The sequence below is a fragment of the Henningerozyma blattae genome, chromosome 3, assembly GCF_000315915.1.
Source record: "Henningerozyma blattae CBS 6284 chromosome 3, complete genome".
Classification (NCBI taxonomy): domain Eukaryota; kingdom Fungi; phylum Ascomycota; class Saccharomycetes; order Saccharomycetales; family Saccharomycetaceae; genus Henningerozyma; species Henningerozyma blattae.
This window is the reverse complement of record NC_020187.1, coordinates 1,325,441-1,349,167: the sequence shown is the minus strand read 5'-3', so window position 1 is coordinate 1,349,167 and position 23,727 is coordinate 1,325,441. Positions and strand designations below refer to the sequence as shown.

Genomic DNA, 23,727 nt, shown 5'->3' with positions numbered 1-23,727 from the left:
TAGGAAACTTCTTTTTTACAAGTAGCATTATTATATATATATATATATATATATATATATGAACTACATTATTTAATTTCTTGCCTTTACTTCATTATTACTATACTTCAAATAAATTTTATCATGATCATATTTATCCATTAACTTATGTGTTTATTCATTGATTCAGATCTTTTTTCATGTTGAAATTAACTCAAAGTTATATAGATAAATGAAATTAGAGCAAAATCAAATAGCTAAAACATAAACAATTCAAAAGATGATCTATATAGATAACGAAAATATTTCAAGAGTTTATGATCTTTGTAAGATCTTGAAACTTGGTAGTGTATTTAAATAGATTTGGACAAAACTACCTCTTAACAAATAATAGAGCTTGTTGCCTTTGAAACATACATTCTATTACACAATCTACATACAATATATTCCCAATTGATAATCAACTTACTTCGCATCACCATTAGCATAAAATAAAAGTATCCAGTCACCTGACCCTAATTCTCGGATTAATATGCTATTGAAAAATCTCCCCCAATTTAGCCCCACACAAGAATCAAAGGAAGAATTAGATCCTAAAAGAAACATTAAATTGTAGAATTTTTAATGGGGGTGTTAAAAATTGAAAATTAAAAAAAAAGTAGGGGAAAAATAAATAAGGATGAGTGAACCTCTCTCTATTGGTAACGAAATTAAGGATGGGTACCAAGAGACCTATAAATGGGTTTCTTCGAATCTCAAATGGCTTCATGACATCGAATTGTTTTACAAAGAAAGAGCTAAATTAGAACACGAATATAGTGATAAATTAACAAGATTAATTCGAGAAAATTTAAACAAAAAAGCTGCCAATGGTGTAGCATTAGCAGTTGGTGAAACCCCAACATCAACTCCTGGTTCAGTAGAAGCCACTAGCATGGTAAGTTGGAATGAAATGCTAATCCAAACTGAACAAATCTCAAGAGATCATAATCAACTTGCTGTTGATTTGGAAAACCAAGTGGCAGGCCAATTATCTAGTTTATATACCAAATTAGACACTACTCTCACCAGAATTAATGGGTTTTATGAAGAAATGTCCGAAAGGAAACAAGACACTTATTCTGCGTTAGAAAAGGCAAAACGAAATTATGATGAGGCATGTGTATCAATGGAACAGGCCAGAAATAGACACACTAAATCTTCTACAGAGAAGAACCAAAAAAAAATTACGGAAAAAAAAATAGAAATGAATATGGCTAAAAATGACTATTTAATTAAGATTAGTCAAGCTAATAGAATAAAGGATAAATATTTTTTCCAAGATATTCCAGAAAGTTTGGATTTATTGCAAGATCTTAATGAGGTCAGAGTAGTTTTCTTAAATGACATTTGGAAACAAGCAAATAATTTTGAAGTGTCATTTGCTGACAAAATCAAAACTAGAGCAGATGCCGCTGATGTTGTAGTCTCTCAAAACAAACCATCCATGGCTTCTGCAATGTTTATTAAGCATAACATCAAACAATGGAATGAACCATCAGATTTCACTTTCCAGCCTTCACCAGTTTGGCATGACGAAGCTCAATTTATTGTTAAAAATCAATATGAAATTGATGACTTAAGATATAAATTAGCTCAAGCTGAAAAAGATTTAGATAGAATGAATCAAATGACACAAAATGAAATGTCAATCTTATCCAAATTGAATAAAAAAAAACATGAGTTCAAGGCTAACGAGGAAAATTTGAATGATGGGAATGAATATTATGATATATTGAAAAGCTATTTGGCCGCTGTTTCCCCATTTACAAATCATGAAACCTTGAAGTTATTGGCTGAAGTTCAAATTGAAAGTATTCAAAATAATACACCAGATGACATAGACCTTTCTACTGATGGAGTTGATTTATCTAAAGTTAAGAAGAAGTCAGGAGGTAGTGTGTTTGGAAAATTAAAATCAGGGTTTTCAATGCCAGACTCAGTACCTTTGACTGGTGGTGGTGGCCCTCATTTACCTTCAGGTAGAAACTTGACTCATGGTATAAGTACTCCAAAATTATCCTTTTTTGGATCTAATACATTACATAGAAAAAAAAGCTCTAAAGCACCAATTCCTATACCAGATGCTTCTCCAGCACGCTCAACAAATAATTATGATTCTGATTCATCTAATGACGATTCTCCAGTTTCCATCTCTGGCCGTTCAAGTAATCATTCAATAAGACACACAAAATCAAATATTAGCACACTTTCTGCAAATAACAAGATGTATTCTACTGCGAATAGTAGTAAAGTTTTGTATGCTTATACAAAGGATGATGATGATGAAGTATCTATTAATCCTGGTGATTCAATTGATGTCGTAGAAAAAGATACAGGATCAGGATGGACTAAAATCAATAATCATTCCACTGGAGAGATTGGGCTGGTCCCTTCATCCTATTTGGAAACTGTCGAGGCGAAACCTGCTAAAGCTCCTGCTCCAGCCGCACCACCTTCTAGGAGAACTACCGTCCTTATAAGAACTATGGTTGCCTTATATCCATATGAGGCACAAGGTGACGATGAAATGTCTCTGGCAGTTGGCGATACTATTAAAGTTATTAAACCTGACGATGGTAGTGGATGGACTTTTGGTGAATTAAACAACAAACAGTCCCTATTTCCCACAAGTTATTGCAAATACACTGACGCCGAATAAACGAGTAACATTGCATAATTTCATATTATACTTTATTGTAGCGAACATTTAGTTTACTTTGCATTAAATATATACATAATATTTTTCATTCTTTTTATATGATATACTTATATACTTCTGTTTTTTCATGTCTTTCTTTTTTAAAAAAAATATTTTTGCAAGAAAAAAGGAGAAATAATTATTAAAAGATAAACGCAAATATAGGATATATATTTTAATATTGTGGAATCAGATTGGTAAGTTCTATCTTATAGACTACAACATATACAATATAATGTTAAGGAGCTTTCTTGCTATCATTATTATACTTTTTTATCAGGTGCACGGATGTAAGCGCGTGACTTCGTGAAAGTTACCCGCAAGTGTTCTGTTTTTGACTTTGAAAGATTTGTTTAACCAAGAATAGGATATAATTAAAAAGAATTAGACTATTCATGTAAGATACTAATTAGATAATTTCATATTCAGAGATATAATTCTAGAAATTGAAACATAATTATATAAATATTACTTTTTATATATACACATTACCTTTGTACTAACGGCCTGTCAATTCATTTGTTTTTTTGCAATAAAGGTTCACGAAATAAGCATAGTTCCAAGAAAAAAAGGTTTACAACAATTACCTTACACACCTTAACGTTTTAAAACTTATTTGCATACATTAATTCTGCATTGCCCTATTTGATTATTAATAGACCTTTTTATTACTTTTTTTGATATTTATTAACAAATTTAACATGTCTTTACCTCTACGACATTCGCTAGAAAACGTATCATCCCTAGATAGAGCATTAGAAGATCTATTGGTACGTTTTATCATTAATATCCCTTCAGAAGATTTATCAAGTGTTGAAAGAGAACTCTTTCATTTTGAAGAAGCATCATGGTTCTATACTGATTTTGTCAGATTAATGAACCCAACTTTACCATGTTTGAAAATTAAATCTTTTGCCAACCATATTATTCACTTATGCCCATTAGTTTGGAAATGGGATATCAAAGCTGATCAAGCATTGCATATATTTTCCTTATATAAGAAGACAATTCCTGTACGTGGTGCTGCTATTTTTAACGAGAAAATGAATAAAATCCTATTAGTAAAAGGTACCGAATCTGACTCATGGTCATTTCCAAGAGGTAAGATATCAAAAGATGAAGACGATGTATCATGCTGTATTCGTGAAGTAAAGGAGGAGACTGGGTTTGACTTGACTCCTTATATAGAAGAAGATCAGTTTATTGAAAAAAACATTCAAGGCAAAAACTACAAAATATTTTTAGTAGCTAACATTCCAGATACATTTGAATTCAAACCACAAGTTAGAAATGAAATTGAAAAAATTGAATGGAGAGATTTTAGAAAAATTACAAAGTCAGTTTATAAATCCAATAGTGGTACAAAATATTATTTAATTAACTCAATGCTAAGACCGTTGTCCTTATGGATAAAACGTCAAAGACAAATTAAAGGTGAGGATAAATTAAAGGCTTATGCTGAAGAACAATTAAAACTCTTATTAGGTTTGACAAAGAGTGAGGAGAAAACTTCAGATCCTGGTAGAGAACTGCTTAATATGTTACATTCTGCAGTTCAATCAAAATCCAACAAAAACCAAAATACATCTAAGCACTCAAATGATAGCGAAGATTCGGAAGAAGAATACCCATCTACAACTAATCAATCCACTTTTGATTTTACTTTAAATCAAGGAAATTTACCCCAAGTCTCAATGAATGGCTCTCAACCTACCAATCAATTACCATTTATGTTTGGATTACAGCCTTTTGCTCCATTTCCATTTGTAAACAATGCAGGTGTAACAAACTTCCCTTTTGTTACTAATTCACCTGCTCCTCAAGCAACTCAATCTCAAGGACTCACTCAATATAATTCCATGAATATTGGTAACTTAAATACTTACAACGATATGCAACCAATTCCAATTCATCTGTCCACACCAAATGTTGCTTCATTATCAAGACCAACTTTAGTACCAGCAACGTCGCAGATAAATAATATGAATAATATCAACAACATTCAAGATTCGTCAACAGAATCATCTATCAAACCTAATTCAGAACTTCTAGATTTATTAAAGAAACCTCAAATTCCAGCTAGTGAAGATAATAATGTCAAACGGGAGGTTAAAATATTGAAAAGAGGAGAACAACTAGATCAAGAATCCGATACTAATCCTGATAAGAAATCCCCAGATAATTCCTATTCATTATTAAACCAATTAATGAATACAAAGACAAATTCTGAAAAACATACCATGGAATTGAATCTAAATAACATAACTGAATCAAGGAATTTATTGAATATGTTACATAAACCACATACTAATCCACCCCCAAACACTAACCAGCCAACTTTTGTTCCTACTAAGCCACACAATCTATTAACTAAAGAATCCAATAGTATCTCTAACTCTTCCTTATTCACAGGTGGCAGTTTAGAAAAGGCTATACTAAGTAAAAATGACCACTCTAATGGCATGGAATATGAAGATTTTGAAGAAAGCTCAGCCTCAGAAGATGAAGAAGAATATATTGAAAGAGAATTAGAAGAATTAGAAATCGAAGAGCCACCGAGCTTTGGAACTGTAGATCGTGAAGCTTTAAATACAAATTACTTCGATTCGAATGAAATCCCTCACATGGATGTATCAAATATTAGCATGAACTCGACTTATGAATACTCCAGAAACCCAACCACTCTACCTGTATCTCCAAGCAGCAGAAAATTTATGTCACCAGCTTTCAACGCTAATAATCATCCTACAGACAAAGTCGATGATACTCCAAAATCTAAACCAAAATTCAAAATATTAAAGCGTGGTGAAAAGTTAGATTCTCCAAATTTAAAAACAGAACAACCAGTTTCAGTAAACAATGACCCTAGCGATTCTGATTTAAAGTATATTTCAAATGTTTCACTAAACCCATCATCATCATTATTGAATTTATTAAAGAAACCTAGTGAAAATGAAAACACCGCACAAGCATCAACTGATGGATTATCCCAACAAACTTCTAATCTTCTTTATCAGACTTCTGACTACCTGACACAGTCTGAATCAACCAATTTTAGTAAGCCAACTGAATTATTAAATATTTTGAATAAATCCAAATACAAATTCTAATTATTCTACAAGCCCTAATTTTACGGTGCGCGTTATCCGTTCACAAACTACTACTTTAAATGTAATATTTCATCACCATAATAAATATTCACAGTATTATATTAATGTATATCTTAACATTAAACCCTTTTTCATTCCCTTAAAATTAATTACGTTTACCTTTAAATGGACTATATTTAAATACTCTATTGAGTAATGTAACTCCTCAATTAGTTCTGATATATTCTAATAATAATTAAAAATATAATTAAAAAAACAAATAAATTAAATTTGGTATCATGTATGCATTAATACAATTAGCAGTTTACACGCCTCATAACTCCAAATTCTCTAATTCCTCATCCTATTCAATATATTATTTAATTCATTCCTTTATATATATGCTTAAAGCGGTATATTTGGATATTAGAATATTACTACTATTTAAAGTTACTTATTAACTTATATTATGCGGATTCTATATAATATATTTTAATGAATATTTTTTCTAATATCAATCTTCATTATCGTCCGTTAAAACGAATTCCTTTAATATATCATTTAATTCATCTTGATCATTTTTTGGCCATATAATTTGCTGCTTATTTACGGTATTTAACATTACTGTGCAACCATAACAAAGTAAATCAGGTTTATTAGTATTATCTATTTTTGAATCAACAACATCTGTTTCGGTTGAATGGTCTATTGATTGCTGCCATCTCATATATAATCCCTTTTCTTCTTCCGTCTCAATCGGATGACCTTCCGTTTCTGTAATTGTAGTTAACCAATTAGCAGGCTCATTAATAAAGATACTATTACAAATTGTACATTTTTTAGACTTCGTAGATGAATGATTTGTAGGATTGCCCAATTTTTCACCAGTTCTAACTACAGTAGATATAATATTTGAATAATCATCTTCAATAGTTTGAAAATACTTTCTGGAAATATCATTAATAGTCATATTTTTAACTAATGGTTTACTAGACGTAATATTATTATCACCATTAAATTTATCATATATCATTAATGAATCGGAGTTTGTGTAATTAATCAAATATTTTTCTAGACTTTTAATATGAACATATGTATCAACCTCTGATAATAGAACATCCTTTAATGGATATAGATTTTTAAATGAATGGTCACAGTTCTCAGTCATTGGATCGACTGAAGAATTATTTAAACTTGAAGCAATTTGTTCACCTCTACCTTTAACAATTAATGAGATAATTTCATCTGCTACCTTAGTCATTGAATTTCCCCAAAGAATGGCTTTAAATTTATGTTGATAGGCAAATTTTTTAACAAGTTGAGCTTTAATTATAGTTAAAAAATCTTCTCTTGTAGACTTACTTGGGCATTCTAATAATAAATCATGTAATGTATATTGTGTATTATTTGATACGAAGTCTGTTAAAGTTGTGCTAAAATCTTTATTATCTAAAACAATTTTTGTGAGGTCCTTTGTGTTGTAGAATGAGTCTAATTCCACCATATAGAATTTAATGTTATCCTTATTTTCATAATAACGATAATTTTCAAGATCATGAATTAAACTCTTGGCTTTTTCAAAATCTTCTTTTAATTTATTACTTGTTGGGGCCTGATAACAATTCAACACATGTACAGTAAACCCAGTCTTACCAAATTGCTGTTTCTTCTGCTCTAATAAAGTTTCATTCAAAATATCCAAAACGGTCAAAGAAGATGATCCAAATGATAAGGGCACTAAAATCCTAGAATTTTTATTCAATAATTCTGCTTCTTCAACACTACGGATTTTATCTTTGTACATAACTTTGAAAATATCTTGATAATAAGAATCAAGCATCATAGCTTTTCTTTGTTTCAAGGAAACAAACTTGCAGAAACAATCTTCACAGAAATATTCCTTTCTCGATAGCACTATAGCAAGTTGTTTCTTACATCTCTGACATATTTGTTGGCCACAAATCTGTACATTGTTTTGGGTCATATTAGTTTAATTTATTGGTAGAATGATAGATTAAATGATTGCACAAGTATAAATATGTCGAACATATTATAACTACATTAAAACTAAGATTTCCTTTGTCGTAGTTTTTTATATTTATGTAAATATAGATTTTTTTTTCAAAATATGCGATGAGCTGGACATGCCAATTTTCAATCATTTTCTACGAAGATTAGTAATATATTCAAAGAAGAAAAAAAATGAGAATAAAACAAGAATATACTAAGATAAAAAAACAAAATATTTACGAAATAAAAACTTTTAGCAATGATAGGGGTTACATTACGGATCCTATCATTACTCTCGCATCAATACCTTTACTTTGGTAATCAACGAACATTGCATATAATCCCCTTCGTCTTTGGGAAAAAAAGTTCTTCTTCTCTTTAGAAATATTAATACAATTAAAAATATTTTATTGTCTTACACTCCAACATTACCTTGGAGATTTTATACAATTTTTATATCTGTTTTTTTATGCTTCCAGCGTCACATATTTTCTAGTTTGTGACACCACATATATAACTGTGACTGATCTTAACTTCTAGGTTACCCGGGCTTTTAAATTCCATGAAAAATAACATAGGCTCGGATCGGCTGGAGTAACCACGAAATCGAAAGAGTTAATAGATAATTGCAGATAAGAAAAAGGTTTGATTTACGTCAAGATTAAAACTAAATAAAGAATTAGTAAGCATTGTGTTTGCAAATATAGAGCTCCAAAGGACGAATAATAGTAGAGTCAAGGGTAATTGACTTGTGATCAGAAACAGGAGGAAATCTCGTTATATATTACAGAGTATATATATACACATAGTCAGTCTCTTAAGAAGGAAATTCTATTATCAATCGAACAACAATGTCTGTCGATAATTCTTGGGTAACTTTCTACCAAAGGAATAAAAGGGCTATTTTGGCCACTGTTGCTGCAGGGACAGCTGCAGCAGGTGCATATTATTATTACAAACAATTACAGAACGCTCAAGACAATTTAAAGGATAACAAGGCCAGTTCGACAGCTAGTGGCGAATCCTCTTCTAAAAAGAAGAAGAAGAAGAAGAAGAGTAAGTCTGCAAAAGAATTGTCTCCAGCTACTACTGATGGGAAACCCATTTACCCCGTACGTGACAATGGTGAACCAAATCTAGATAATAAAGATCAATTTACCGAGGAGGAAAAGGAAAAATATTCTATTGCATTAAAGGATAAAGGTAATTCTCTATTCAAAGCTGATAAATTCGAAGAAGCTATTAAATATTATAACTGGGCTATTGAATTGAAAGAAAACCCTATATTTTATTCTAATCTATCTGCTTGTTATGTTTCATTGAATAAATTGGAAGAAATCATTAAGTACTGTAATAAAGCTTTGGAATTGAAACCTGATTATTCAAAAGTTTTATTACGTAGAGCTAATGCTAACGAAAAATTGGAAAATTATGCTGATGCTATGTTTGATTTATCTGTCTTATCATTGAATGGTGATTACAATGGTGCTTCAATTGAACCTATCTTAGAAAGAAATTTAAATAAACAAGCAATGTCTGTGTTGAAGGACAAACTTAAAAATTCTAAAGATGATCAATTACCCTCTGATACTTCTTTATCTGCATTCTTTGGTATATTTAAACCCGAATTATCTTTTGAAAATTATGATGAAACAAATGATGCTGATAAAGAATTATTAAATGGGCTAACTCATTTGTTTAAACGTCAATCCGAAAGTTATTTGATTGCTGATAAATCCTTTATGAATGCCTTGGAATTATATATTAAACAATTGGAGGAAACTCCTGATGATACTGATTTGAAAGTTAAGGCCTCCATTGCTTATGAATATGCTGGTATTTTTAATTTCTTGAAAAATGATTTAAGTGGCGCTACTGAAAATATTGATAAATCTATTAAATTAAACCCACGTATAAACTCTTATATCTATAGGGCTTTGATCATTGCTGATAAAGGTGAATCTCAAGATTATCTAGATTATTTCGACAAGGCTTTGAAATTAGATGATAAATCATGTGCAGTTTATTATCATAGAGCTCAATTGAATTTTGTTACTCAAGATTTCGCTAAAGCTGCTGTTGATTTTGAAAAGGCTAAGGAATGTGACCCAACAAATATTTTCCCATACATTCAATTGGCTTGTTTAACTTACCGTGAAAATAAATTTGACGATTGTGAAACTTTGTTCAGTGAAGCTAAGAGAAAGTTCCCAACTTTACCTGAAGTTCCAAATTTCTATGCCGAAGTCTTAACTGATAAAGGTGATTTCGATAATGCTATGAAAAATTACGAAACTGCTAGAAGATTGGAAGAAGCTTCAAAAGATGGTATTCATGTTGGTGTAGCACCTTTAATTGGTAAGGCTACTTTATTAGCAAGAGAACCAACTTTAGAAAACTTAGCTGCTGCTGATAAATTATTAGAAGAGGCAAATAGAATAGATCCAAGATCTGAACAAGCTAAAATTGGTTTAGCTCAACTCAAATTACAAAAGGAAGAAATTGATGAATCAATTAGATTATTTGAAGAATCTGCCGATTTAGCAAGAACAATGGAAGAAAAATTACAAGCTACTACTTTTGCTGAAGCAGCAAAGGTCCAAAAAATGATTAGAGCTGATCCAATTATCAGTAAGAAAATCGAAGAAACTTTAGCAGCATACCGTGCTCAAAATAGCTTCTAATTGTAAAATTTTAAAGCTTATTAACCATATTACTATCTATTACTCCCATTCTTTTTTTTATCTTTAATTTATCTCTATTTGGAAAATCGAATTATATTACATATATATGATATACTACCAACTAACACGCACTTACACTCGTAACCGTAATAAAATTTAGAGCATATATATATGATCTAATTTCTTTTGCATTTACTTTTGGACTTTTCTTATATTATTGGTTTTTCATTCTTACAATTATACCACGAAATCTTCTATTACAACATCTTTAATTATCGAGACTACTACAATTCAAAGTTTGACGAAGTCCTATCTTAACGAAGTTACTATATCATAAACATCGAAATATTTTTTTTAGACCATCGCAAGTTATTTCTATATAACGATATATCTATCTGTAAATAATTGAACATAATACTTTTCTATATATATTATCGACTTTTAAATCATTATACAGAATCTTTTTTTAAGGATAATTGTCAACAAACAAAAAGGAAAATATGTAATAACCTAAACAGAGCTTCCTTATTCTGGTATTTATCTATCTAAATTTTTAAAATAAAACTAATTTACAATATTAAATTACAAATATTTAATTAATTTAAGTGGGCTTATTTTTTTCATTCGTTTTAGTAATCTCGTGAACGGTCCATTTGCCTGAATTTAAGTCTTTCTTCAATTCGGCGGTTGGGAAATAATGATAATTAGTCTTCAATGAAATAGCAAATGGAACATTGTCAAATGTCATTAATCTGACGTTACAATAACTATTATTTGGGATTTTCCTAACAACATCTAAAAATATCTCTAAGTTTGGGGTTTCAATATCATTTACATGTGTAATAAAATTTGTTGTTTGAATACCATATTGAAGAGCAGGAGAAGATTCACCTCTAAAAGTACAATATACTTCACTTGGAATGTTAATCATGGATTGTCTTACTGCATGATGTGGGGCTTGTAAAATACAACCTGAAAATATACCAATATGATTTGTATCTGTAACTTCAACAGTTTCAATATTTAAATCAATTACTTTCCCGTCACGCACAACTTTAAAGCATAACGGAGGTAAGGAAGTCAAATTTAACTTATCTCTAACTACACCGTTCATTTGACTCAATTCAGTAACTAATTTATCATTAACAGCTAAAATCACATCACCAGTTTTTAAATTTATTTTATTAGTCGAAAATGATATTCTTGTAACGGTAATAAATTGCAATCTATTGTTGGATTGCTTTTCCATTCTAGAAATCCATTCTTCAGGAACACCTCTAATTCTGGCATTTAAAATAGAAATAGACCCAAATTCAGCATCAACAATACTTACTTTTGGTTTAATATCCTTCTTCAACAATTCAATGATTTCAATACAATCAACTATATCTAAACCCATCAAATAGACTTTTTCTTTATTTTCTTGTCTTTCGCCAAGGAATGATAACCATAATGCTCTTATTGTTCCATCCGAATCAGTTAAAATACCAGAATTACATTTGGTACTAACATTACAGTCAATTGAGATTGCTTCCAGATTTGTGGCTCTGTATCTAGGAATTAAATTACTTGGAATACTTACAGATGAAATATCAGTAACAGTTGTGGGCGAAGTAACTAGACGATTATTATGAGTAAATCCGATAAAATGTGGCTTATCACCTCTGCACATTCTCTTTGTACTTAATTTTGGAGTAATTATGTCAGCCTTGATTAGTGAAGTGTCATATTTAAGAATGGCATAATTTTGAGTTGGATGTAAAAATTCGATATTGGCAGGAATGATCACGGAGTCAGCAAATGTAACATAGATATCCAAGCAATCATGAGGAATAACTCTACGAGATGCTAACACAAAGCCATGTTCAGCATCGACAATTAGACCAGATGTAGTTAAAGTTTCAGCAGAAACTGAATCAAGAGGAATAGATGAAGTAGTTGTAACCATACATAATGAATGTGATAGCTTACTAATATCACTGTTATCGAGGGCAATGCCAATGAATTTTGCTGAATGGGGTTTAAGTGGTTCTGGAGGAATTGGATCTGCAATATTTGTATAATCCCAAATTCCAGTTTCATCATTACGTTCATACAATCTAAATTCGCTACACCAATGGCGATCAACACATATAGATTTGACATGTTGAGTATGTTGATCTGTTAGATGATGATATTTAATTGTAATCCGCTGCTTATCTGGAATAGTCTTCATTACTTCAATAAAGGTAGCTATATTTGGAGTATTTCTGTTATCAACAGTATCAATAATCCATCCCAGACGATCATTATTATCAAAATTAAAAGAAGTCGAAGGGCTACTTAGAAATACACCTTCTGCTTTAATACCATAAAATCTTGCCATTTGATATGATAGCTCATTAAAAGTTGCACCACAAACTTCAACATATTTTGCTGGTGTAATATCGTGCAGATCGCCAACTTTACAATTAATTGTATGGTCTTTACCACCACGCTGTAATACAATTTCCAATGTATTTCCAACATTAGAATCAAAGATATCATCAACTTCAATAAAAGAAGAAATATGAGTATTATTAATAGATATAAGGATATCACCCTCTTTTATTTTTTCATCAGCAGGACCCTTCTTCAAAATAGTTTCCGCCACTAATAGGCCAATTTTACCAGGAAATAATCTACGTGCCTCACTTTCACGTTCAGGAGTTAAGCCTAATCTTTTACACTCATCATACGGTTTCAATAGCCATTGTACTTGTATACTACCACGTGTGATAGCTTGCTTATTTTGAACGCATTTTAATGCTCTTAAAATTCTATCTAAAGGCAAAAAGAAATCAGTAGAAGCTTCTGTAGAACCACCTGCCTGTAAAGCAACAGCGTAACCGTCAATATTAACCACCGGAGAACCACTAGAACCACCTGATGCAGAAGCGGCAGCCTGGATATATTCTGTATTAAAATCATTGTATGTTAGCTCACCATAATCTGGTGCATTTCTATCCAATCTACTGATAAAACCCGCAAGAATACTTAACTTTTCCCCAGCATCATTACCAACCACTCTAATCTCAGAGCCTACTTTTGCTAATGTTGGCTTTAATTTTAATGCTTGAATATCCATATATTTTATTTGTTGAGGATCGAATTTCAAAAAACCAAAATCATGTACGGGATCTCTATAGATTGGGATCACATCACATTCTTCATGGTTATCAAACACAGCATAACCAACAAATGGACCTGGTCCAACAACATGTCTATTAGTCAATATGATACCTAATTTTGCATCAACAACAAACCCAGTTGCTTCAGATACTAGAGCTGATTCTGAGTCAAATGGAGTAACTTGAGAAAAATGGATTGAGACAACCGATTTGACAACATTTGAAATTGTATTTTGCCATTTGATGTAATTTTCATTATTTTCAGATATAGGCATGTTCTCGTTTAGATATTCTACAACGACACATGAATCCTCGATATCGTCCATGAATTCATCATCACCAGAAATACCATTTACCATAGAATCTACTTGGTTTGTCTTTAAACCATTTTGCTTCTTGGTAACGCTTTGTGCATCTTCTGGGTTTAAAATATTAGAAATAGATCTTTTGTTACTTAGATTATTTGTCATGTGTAATATTCTTTATATTAGTCGTAATTTTTAAATAAAAAATATAGTTCAATCCTATTTTTATCTATAAACTGTCCAACTTTATTTTATTCCATAAGTATAAAACAATCAAGAGTTTTTATTTTTGTAGAAAAAATTACTAAGTATTTTTAGCTATTATAAACCAAACTTCTATTAAATTTAGATTCATCGGAATACGGAAAAATTTCAAAGGCGCTAAAATTTGAAAATTTTGGCAAAAATTAATGTGGAGAGAGGCGCTATCAAAATTACTATAATAACATGGCTAAAATTTACTATAGGAACCAGTCGTAAAGCAAAATGTTTTATTTCAGAAATGTAGTTGTGTGCCGATCTTATACATTTACTATATTAATGGGATATAATATAATTATACAAGGTATATATATATATATATATATATATCCTAGTTAAGCATTAAAAGATGGATCGCGTAAAGACAGATCTTGCAAAATACGATGTTTCCAATTTGCATACTGTTCTGTCGTTACTAGGATGTTATCTGATTGTAACATTGATCCTAATTTCGTGGAAATCATTTCGACATATGTAGCACCATCAAAACAATTATATTTTGTTTGGAGATCACGGTACCATTCTTCACCAGATATTAATTCTTTCACTAAAGTATAACATTCTATTACGTCATTAATAGAATTGGAACGCATTAAGGTGATCATCTTTTGAAATATTAAATGTTCAATTCTTGGATCCTTCCTGAATTTATCATGAAATACAATTAACGTACAGTTTAGAACCAATCCACAAGCTAATTGCCATGTACATACAAGATAAGTAGAGTTTTCTAGGTAAAAATCCAATAATTGATATGCAGTTTCTTTTGGTAATTCGAAATTATTACATAAAGCAATTAATTCAGAAGCTGTAACTTTATGATACCTTCTATGCAATAGACTTTGTTCGTTTCTTGATGATCTATTATTTGGTATTTTTCGTATTTTATTAGACTTTGTTGATGATCCTTCCAAATCTCTAGTTCTTGGACGGCCACGCTTACGTTTTGGAGGATCTACTACTTCATCTGTTACTTTGGACTCTTCGGAGTTCAAATCTTTTAATAATTCATCATCTGTTACATTATCTGTAATTTCTTCTTCTTCTGCCATAGATTGATCATCAGAAGACTTATAATTGGAATAATCTGACTGAAGATCATCATATTCATCATGAATGGTATTATCTGAAGTATCTTTAAAATTCCTTAAGTTTTTTCTGGGAGATCTTCTCAAGCTTGTATCTTTATTTTTATTTGGGGATGAAATTGTATTAACAATATCTGCCACATCATCTTCATTTTCTTCTTCGAATGCTAATTTTCTTCTTGTCTTCCTTTGAGTATTAGAATCATCACCCGCCAATTTTGGTGTTGTAGTATATTTTGATGGGGAAAGAAACGGCGTTCTTTTCACAGGTGTTTTCAAATTTTTATCACCAAATAATTCTTTTTTTAATTCATTTGGATCTCTACTTGTAAAAGAACCAGAATTTTTTATTGGAGATTTCCTCAAATTCTTAACAGGACTTGAGCTTGGAGTCCAACTAAAATCTTTCATCGGTGATGATTGAATTACTTGATATTTAAATAAATTAATTAAATGTTTTGATTTTTTGGGATCTAATGGAATTTTGTCTATATAGTATGGAATATTTAATTTCAATTTTTCATCTAGTCGCTCAATAGAAAGATAAGCACAAATAAAAGATCTTGCAGGTTCTTCATCATTCTTTAGCATCACTTTATTAATTGATGAGTTGTACAGTCTATTAGTAGCACCAATAATCTTCTTTAAAATAGATGGTGTAATTTCCTTTGGTGGGTCTTCGAGATCTGAAATATTTAGTAGATCCTTGACACTTTGTTGCATCTGCTTCCCTGACATTATTCTTAACTTATTATAGTAAAATATTTGATCTTAATTAATGTCAAAGCCAACTTTTTCCACAAATTATATCGCAATCTCAATATTTTTTTATATTCTTATTTGTTTTTTTTCATCATAAGGCTATTTTTTTTTACGCTGTAGCTTCTCTTCATTGTGACATTCTTCGTTCTTAGAATAAAAAAACCTTCAAACATGGAAAATTAGAAAAAAGGTCAACTATAAGGATAATCAATCGTTTCTATATAATTATAGATATTATTTATCAACTTTTGTCAGTTAATTACTTCACTTATTAAAACTCAGCATAACCCTAACCACACGGCTTATAAGCCCTATCATCGCACACGATACATCGCATTTCGGACCTTGTGCTTTTCTTCAGTACGAATTAGCTATCTATGAATTTGTTTAAAGCAATCTCAATAGAATCAACTAGATAATAAAACAGTTAGCTAAAGAAACTATCTTTTGCATCTCACACTCTTAACATATATTATAACATATTGTATACGCTGTAGGTGATCTTCATATGTCTGGCTACCATCGACGTTCTCGAAATACGCCCTATGAGGCTAGCTCTAAACATTCATTCTCGTATCATCGCCGCCAACAGCAGCCAAAAGCTTCTCGTTATGAGGCTGCTATAGCCAATCAAAATATTAGCGTTGATGATGTGAGACCCTACCAGCGCTCTATGAATTATCAAGAGGATAATTCTCACAATTTGCATAATAATCATAAAAGCAATAACAACAATAGTAATACTAAAATTTCAAATAACAAAAAAAATACATACAACAGTAGTTCTTATCATAAAGATTACTCGCGTCCTAAAAAGAATCATTCACGTTATGATTATGTACCTCAAGAGAGACACAGTTATCATTCCAATCCCGAAGATAGTTCTTACAGAAATGAAGGTAACTATTACTCAAAAACTAACAACTCTTCTAGTCGTGATGTAAATAGAACCAGATATGACACACATCGTACATCTTCTAATGGAACTTCAACTTTAACAAATAGTAAGGATAGTAACTCTTCAACTCGCTATTTTAATCCACCAAAGGCGCCAGTGCTTCATTCTACTGGATCAAGAACTAATAATAATAATGACCCAATTTTGAGAAGGCCTAAACCTATTTTGAAGTACAATAATAATGAACTATTTACGTCTAAATACCATTACTTCAATCCTCTTTCTAAAACATTAATACATAAAGATTTAATGAAAAATTGGCATGAAAATGAAAAAGATAAAAATATACCGCGGGCTGGTTTTATCTTAACTAGTGATAACTCTACCGGTAAACTGCGATCAATGATAACGCCAAGAACACCTAATATTCCTTCGAAAGACCCTAGGACTAATCGTATCCCTCTTAAACCTACAAGACCAAGATATCCAAGGCCTACATTAAAGATTATCCCACATCTCCCATATGATAAACATTCTCTTGGTCCAATTCCTCCAAATGAAATCATTGTTTATTTATCGCCAGATTTAACTTCGAATTCAATTTCCGAAAATTTTGTGTCTGTTCAACCATTATCTATTAAGAATTATTTCAAAACTTTTGGTTCTATATCACATTTTGAGTCATTAATTGATCCAAATAATGCACTACCTTTACACTTATTTTTAATTCGATTTGATTCAATCAGCGATAACGCAATTGATAGTAATAACAATGGGCAAAGTCATAATCAAATGGTTGGTATTAGGAATGCTTACAAGGCATATAAAGCTTATCAACAGTCTGATTGTTATATATTAGGGAAAAAATTTAAGGTTGAATTAAATGAAAACAATAAATTACTTGAAATGAAACAGAAAATAATTGAACAAAATTTAAGAAGTTCGCAAGCCACTGCAATTTCTAACTCAAATAAAGATAAAATCTCTAATACTAATTCTATTAATAACTCGTCCTCGAAAGATACCAACAGTTCTACAAATAATACTTCTTTAAATAATCAATCCCATGAAAGTGATTCCACACAATGGAAAAAGAGACTCTTCCATGAAGAAATACATAAGCAATTGAATTATAAACCGGCTATATTTGTTGGTAGAAGATTTGCTACTATACATCGTTTAAGAGTGGAAGATTTTAAAATTCAACTAAGGAAGTATCGTTGGAGTCGTGTCTTAGATATAAGTGCAGGTATATTTGTTACATTTAACGATTTGAAAAGCGCTCAGAATTGTTTTGATATGGAACAAGGGACACTCAAGCTATTATCAAGACAAAAAAATTCATACATTAATGTTCGATTAGAATTAGTGGAGCCTCCTCCTTTCCGCCGTTTGAAATCATCACTGAGCTCCACTGTATCTCCTACAGAGAAATCTGCAGATTCCGGCATTAATGGAAAACCTGTTCCAACGTATGAATCAAAAGATGATTTATTGAAAGCTGCAGTTAAAATAATTCTAAAAGACTTGTCTTCAGCTTTACATATGGATATTAGAAAAAAAACTATTGGACCTGCAGTGTTTGACACATTAAATCCTGAAAAATTTCCAAACTTATTGGCTGAGAAACAGAAACGTGAAATTCAAAGACAAAAACACTTAAGAGAGATAGCAGAAGCACAAGAGAAGAAAAGAAATGATGAGAATAATTCTAATTTAGATATTTTCCAACTCTACGGTGGTTATTCAGCTTCAAATAGTGCATCCAGAAGAAGAGCTCTCAAAAGGAGACAAATGTCATTATCAGATGTCAATGACAAAAAAAGAAAATCAAGAAAGTTAAACAATGGGATGACCCCTATGTCACATATGTTTAATGAAGATGAATCCACAAATGCAGAACAAAGTTTGGCAGCTACATTGGACGATCATTACAAATCTTCCTCTGAAGATGATCTAGATGAAGAAATGGAGGATGACCAACAAGAGGATGATCATTCTCAACCTTCTGAGCCAGAACTTTACACTGAATTGGCTGATGAGAGTGAACCTTCGTCAAAACATGCTTCTGATGATTCAAGAAGAGGTCCTGACAGTGAATTAACAACCCCGGAACCAGATTCTGAATACATAGACAAAAAAAAAATAATTGAATTGTCTAACGAAAAAGAGAATATTGAAGTAAATGATAAAGAAATTGAGGAAGCTCAGTCATTGTACTTACCTTCTACTACTGCATTTCCAGAGCCTGTATATGAGGATGAATTTAACATATTTGATAAATCACTGAAGCTTAATATTCATGACTTACAGAATGCTGTTAAAGATGAAGAAGATTTAGAGTTGTTGAAAAGTATTGTTGGAGCAAATGTGGAAAAAAGTAACCCAGCATATACTACATTAATTGAATATGATTGTTGGAAAGACCGTAGACAAAGCATAAATAAAAAAGCATCTACCGATACTTATAAACTCTTAAATGATGAGGCATTGCCTGAATATTTTGTTAATATGAAAACACCATTTGTGGCTCAAGGGATGAAAAAAATTGATGATGAAATCAAAGTATCATATTTACCACATCGTCGTAGACGTAATGAACCGTTGAATACAGTTGATCATCACTCAGAAGAAAGAGAATCTACACAAGAACTTCTCAGAAAAGATTCTGAATTACCAGATGTTCCTGAAAATACGACCCCTGATATTTCCTCATCAAGAATTAATAGAGCTATCAATAGAAGGTTCCAACAAGATATAGATGCTCAAAGGGCAGCGATAGGTACAGAGTCAGAACTATTATCTCTAAATCAATTAAACAAAAGGAAAAAGCCAGTGACGTTTGCACGTTCGGCAATCCACAACTGGGGGTTATATGCATTAGAACCAATTACTGCAAAGGAAATGGTTATTGAATATGTTGGCGAGAGAATCCGTCAACCTGTTTCTGAAATGCGAGAGAAACGATACATCAAAGGTGGTATCGGTTCTAGTTACCTGTTTAGAATCGATGAAAATACAGTTATTGATGCCACAAAACGAGGTGGTATAGCAAGATTTATTAATCATTCATGTGAGCCAAGCTGTACTGCTAAGATTATTAAGGTTGGTGGTATGAAAAGAATTGTCATTTATGCTCTTCGAGATATTGGTTTGAATGAAGAATTGACTTACGATTATAAGTTTGAAAGAGAAATTGATGCCGAAGAAAGATTGCCTTGCTACTGTGGTGCACCATCTTGCAAAGGATTCTTAAACTAGCATTTTATTTACATCTATAAAGATATATCCTTCTGTATTAATTTTACCTATTTATTCTTTTAAACGTTTTATTTATTCATTGAAACAAGTTTAAGCTATATGTCACACATTTTCCGTGTTTGGTAAATTCTATTTAACGCGATAGAAAATTATAGATGCCGTTAACCATCGAAGTTCTATCCTGTGAAGATATCTAGAGAAAACCGGTCAATCAATAAGATTGTATAGGTAGTGCATATACTATGCTACTTTTAAGAAAGCCGGTGAAATTATGTCCTGGATTATTCATTAGATACAATCATACAACTTATAAACCAATTGGAAAAGTCACAGTGACAAATTTATTGATTACAGTTGATAAACCCGGTAAAAAGACAGATGTCACATTATTTGACAAAAAGGAAAAAACTATAATTCTAGATCCCATTGTTCCTACTAATGGTAATATTAAACTCATTCGAAATGAGTTACAATACCAGAATGATACTGTAGCACCTGTACGATTGCCTGAGTCTTTGCAATACGTTCGGACTTTAATGGATCATTATAAAGACCATGTTGTGTTAACACAGGTAGGATCCTTTTATGAATTATATTTTGAGCATGCAACAAAATATGCACCAGATTTAAATATTACCTTAACAAGTAAGCAGTATAAATTCGGAAGGATTGCATTTGCTGGTTTTCCAGTGAATCAACTAGGGAGATATTTAAAAATACTTGTAAATCAACATGGATATAGTGTCACAATTGCAGAACAATATAAAGACGAGGGGATTTCCGATAACGAAACAAACAAAATTCGTAGAAAAGTGGCACGAATTGTTACACCGGGAACCTTTATTGATGAAGCATTTGAACATTTTAATGAAAATACGTATCTTTTAAATATTGAATTACCTGAGAATTGTACTACTAAACTATCAGATCCTAATATGAAAGTTGGTTTATGTTGGTGTGATATTACTACTGGAGAATTATATACTCAAGAAGTCATTTTAGAAGAATTAACAACAGTAATATCTCGTATTAAACCAAAGGAGATCTTATTGGATGACTCATTTGAGGTAGCTTCTCTTGAATCTGGAAAATGGTTTTCTCCCCTTGTAGAATTAAAAAAATACTTTTTAAAATATCAAAAAACTCCTAGTCAGCATTTTAAAATATCAGATTTTTATAAGCTATTTACTGACAAGAAAAATGAAAAACAATTAGATATATATTTTGAAACATTTAGCCAAAAGGAAATTGCATCTTTGAAAAATATATTAATATATGTTCAAGAACATTTACCGGATATCTCCATAAATTTTCAGTTGCCAGAGAAGCAACTTTTAAATTCTATGATGCAAATTGATTCTAGAACTATGAATTCCTTGGAAGTACATTCCACTATGAGAACTAATAGTAGAAAGGGTTCTTTACTATCGACAGTAAAACGAGTAGTGACACCTGCTGGTAGCCGTCTTTTAACTATGTGGTTATCAGGGCCATCTCTTGATTTAAAAGAAATTAAGAAAAGACAAAAGATTGTCACTTATTTTTTAGGAAATAACCATATTCAAAATATGATTATAAGTCAATTAAAAGATATTCAAGATTTATTCCGTATAATCCAAAAATTTAGTTTTGGACAAGGTGGGGCTGAAGAGTTAATCCAAGTGGCACAATCTTTAAAATCTTCAAATCAAATTGCCATGCTTTTGAAAGATTGTGATTGTAATCAAATGACCCGTAAATTACTTGATGAAATCATTGAAAATTTGATATTTGATAATCTTCTTATAGAAGAAATCTTGAAAGGTATATTGCCAACAGTTGATATTCCTACTTTTGTTGATGAAAATATAAATACAGCTTCTGAGAATACTGATAATAATAATAAAATCAATTATAATAAATCAAATTTTCTACTTGATCCTAATTATAGTCCTATTTTAGAAAAATTGTATAAAGAATATGAAATTTTACAAAAAGGGAAAGATAATTTATTAAGTAAATATGAAGATATTTTACTCAAAGAATATAATGCTAAAAGTGTTGAATTAAAGCAAAAACAGACCAATGAATATGCATTATACGTTAGATGTTCTCCAACAAATTCTAAGCGAATCAATGAATTTATAAAGAGTGACCAAGGTATTATTGATGGTGAACCATTTAAGATTCTACAAAACTTGTCACAAAATAAATGGTTATCACATAAATCATGGACTGATTTAGCTTTAAAGATTGAACTATCTGCATGGAAGATTAGAAATGAAGAAAATGCTATTATTGACAGATATAAGAAACAATTTGTATCGATGAGTAAGACTATAAGACAAATTGCATATAATTTATCGTATTTGGATGTTTTAGTGTCATTTTCTGTTCTAGCAAAGGAGAAAGGGTTAGTTAAACCTAAACTTGATAAGAGTAATAAACTGGAGATTATTGGAGGAAGACACCTAATGGTAGAAGATGGATTATCTTCCAAGACGCTAACTAATTTTGTATCAAATGATTGTAATTTAGAAAAGCAAAATCTTTGGGTAATAACTGGTCCTAATATGGGTGGTAAATCGACATTTTTAAGACAAAATGCTATTATAGTCATTTTAGCTCAAATTGGCTGTTTTGTTCCTTGCACAAGTGCACATATTGGTATAACAGATAAAATATTTAGTAGAGTAGGTACTGCCGATGATTTGTATAATGAAATGAGTACGTTTATGGTAGAGATGATTGAAACATCCTTTATTTTAAAAGGCGCTACACCAAATTCCTTGGCCATTTTGGATGAGATTGGAAGAGGTACCAGCGGTAAGGAAGGGGTCAGTATTGCTTATGCAACTATAAAATATCTAATAACGCATAATAAATGTCGAACTTTATTTGCAACTCATTTTGGAGAAGAATTAAAAGAGCTCCTCACAAAAGAAACTAGTAAAGACGTTAAAGACAATGTCAAATTCTTCAAGAGTTCTATTTTAGAAAATAAAAATGGAACATTTGTGTATAATCATCGTTTGAAAGAAGGTATATGTAAAAGCTCAGATGCTTTGAAAGTTGCTCAAGCAGCTGGGTTTCCCGAGCAAGCAATCCAAGAAGCTAAAGAGTTGTTACAGCAAACTTAAGGTATTAATATTTTTATCCTTATGTATATGCTTATAGCATATATACATATATATCTTTCCTTCTTTTTCTGTATATTTATCATGCATTGTGTTAATCAACTCTCGAGAAAAACTTCAGCCGCAATCTCGGCCGAGATTTTGCTTATCCGACCGAGCCGAAATCTGGAGAAATCCAGAAATGTCGGCATTCTCGGACAGATCTAGTGGAGTCTATTTTAGCGGGGAAATTGCTGCATTTCTGAATTTCTCTTTTATCTTTACAATTTTTGTTACTAATTCTGGAGATGACAATTTTGGCATGCTAAAAGAAGTCCAAAATTCAATTGGACAAAAGCATTCCAGAAATTTCAAATAGTAAATGAATAAGAATTTCAGAAAGCAA

The 23,727-nt window shown here is 31.1% G+C and overlaps 8 protein-coding genes across 8 annotated transcripts; 5 read left to right on the top strand and 3 right to left on the bottom strand.

Annotated features, from left to right (window-relative positions):
* Positions 1-658: 658 nt before the first annotated feature.
* Positions 659-2,680, top strand: BZZ1 (Bzz1p; the record flags this gene model as incomplete). The annotated part of the gene is made up of 1 exon (XM_004179825.1): positions 659-2,680. One exon carries the CDS (start codon positions 659-661, stop codon positions 2,678-2,680), a length of 2,022 nt encoding a protein of 673 aa, XP_004179873.1.
* A 740-nt stretch (positions 2,681-3,420) lies between these two features.
* DCP2 (decapping enzyme complex catalytic subunit) lies at positions 3,421-5,829 on the top strand (the record flags this gene model as incomplete). Its single annotated transcript, XM_004179824.1, has 1 exon — positions 3,421-5,829. One exon carries the CDS (start codon positions 3,421-3,423, stop codon positions 5,827-5,829), a length of 2,409 nt encoding a protein of 802 aa, XP_004179872.1.
* A 493-nt stretch (positions 5,830-6,322) lies between these two features.
* On the bottom strand, positions 6,323-7,792 carry NCS2 (Ncs2p; the record flags this gene model as incomplete). The annotated part of the gene is made up of 1 exon (XM_004179823.1): positions 6,323-7,792. One exon carries the CDS (start codon positions 7,790-7,792, stop codon positions 6,323-6,325), a length of 1,470 nt encoding a protein of 489 aa, XP_004179871.1.
* An 877-nt stretch (positions 7,793-8,669) lies between these two features.
* Positions 8,670-10,502, top strand: TOM70 (protein channel TOM70; the record flags this gene model as incomplete). The annotated part of the gene is made up of 1 exon (XM_004179822.1): positions 8,670-10,502. The coding sequence occupies one exon, from the start codon at positions 8,670-8,672 to the stop codon at positions 10,500-10,502; it is 1,833 nt and encodes a 610-aa protein (XP_004179870.1).
* Positions 10,503-11,103: 601 nt separating this feature from the next.
* NMA111 (Nma111p) lies at positions 11,104-14,121 on the bottom strand (the record flags this gene model as incomplete). Its single annotated transcript, XM_004179821.1, has 1 exon — positions 11,104-14,121. One exon carries the CDS (start codon positions 14,119-14,121, stop codon positions 11,104-11,106), a length of 3,018 nt encoding a protein of 1,005 aa, XP_004179869.1.
* A 431-nt stretch (positions 14,122-14,552) lies between these two features.
* Positions 14,553-16,043, bottom strand: ORC6 (origin recognition complex subunit 6; the record flags this gene model as incomplete). The annotated part of the gene is made up of 1 exon (XM_004179820.1): positions 14,553-16,043. One exon carries the CDS (start codon positions 16,041-16,043, stop codon positions 14,553-14,555), a length of 1,491 nt encoding a protein of 496 aa, XP_004179868.1.
* A 532-nt stretch (positions 16,044-16,575) lies between these two features.
* SET1 (histone methyltransferase SET1) lies at positions 16,576-20,226 on the top strand (the record flags this gene model as incomplete). The annotated part of the gene is made up of 1 exon (XM_004179819.1): positions 16,576-20,226. One exon carries the CDS (start codon positions 16,576-16,578, stop codon positions 20,224-20,226), a length of 3,651 nt encoding a protein of 1,216 aa, XP_004179867.1.
* Positions 20,227-20,468: 242 nt separating this feature from the next.
* On the top strand, positions 20,469-23,345 carry MSH1 (mismatch repair ATPase MSH1; the record flags this gene model as incomplete). Its single annotated transcript, XM_004179818.1, has 1 exon — positions 20,469-23,345. The coding sequence occupies one exon, from the start codon at positions 20,469-20,471 to the stop codon at positions 23,343-23,345; it is 2,877 nt and encodes a 958-aa protein (XP_004179866.1).
* Positions 23,346-23,727: the final 382 nt, after the last annotated feature.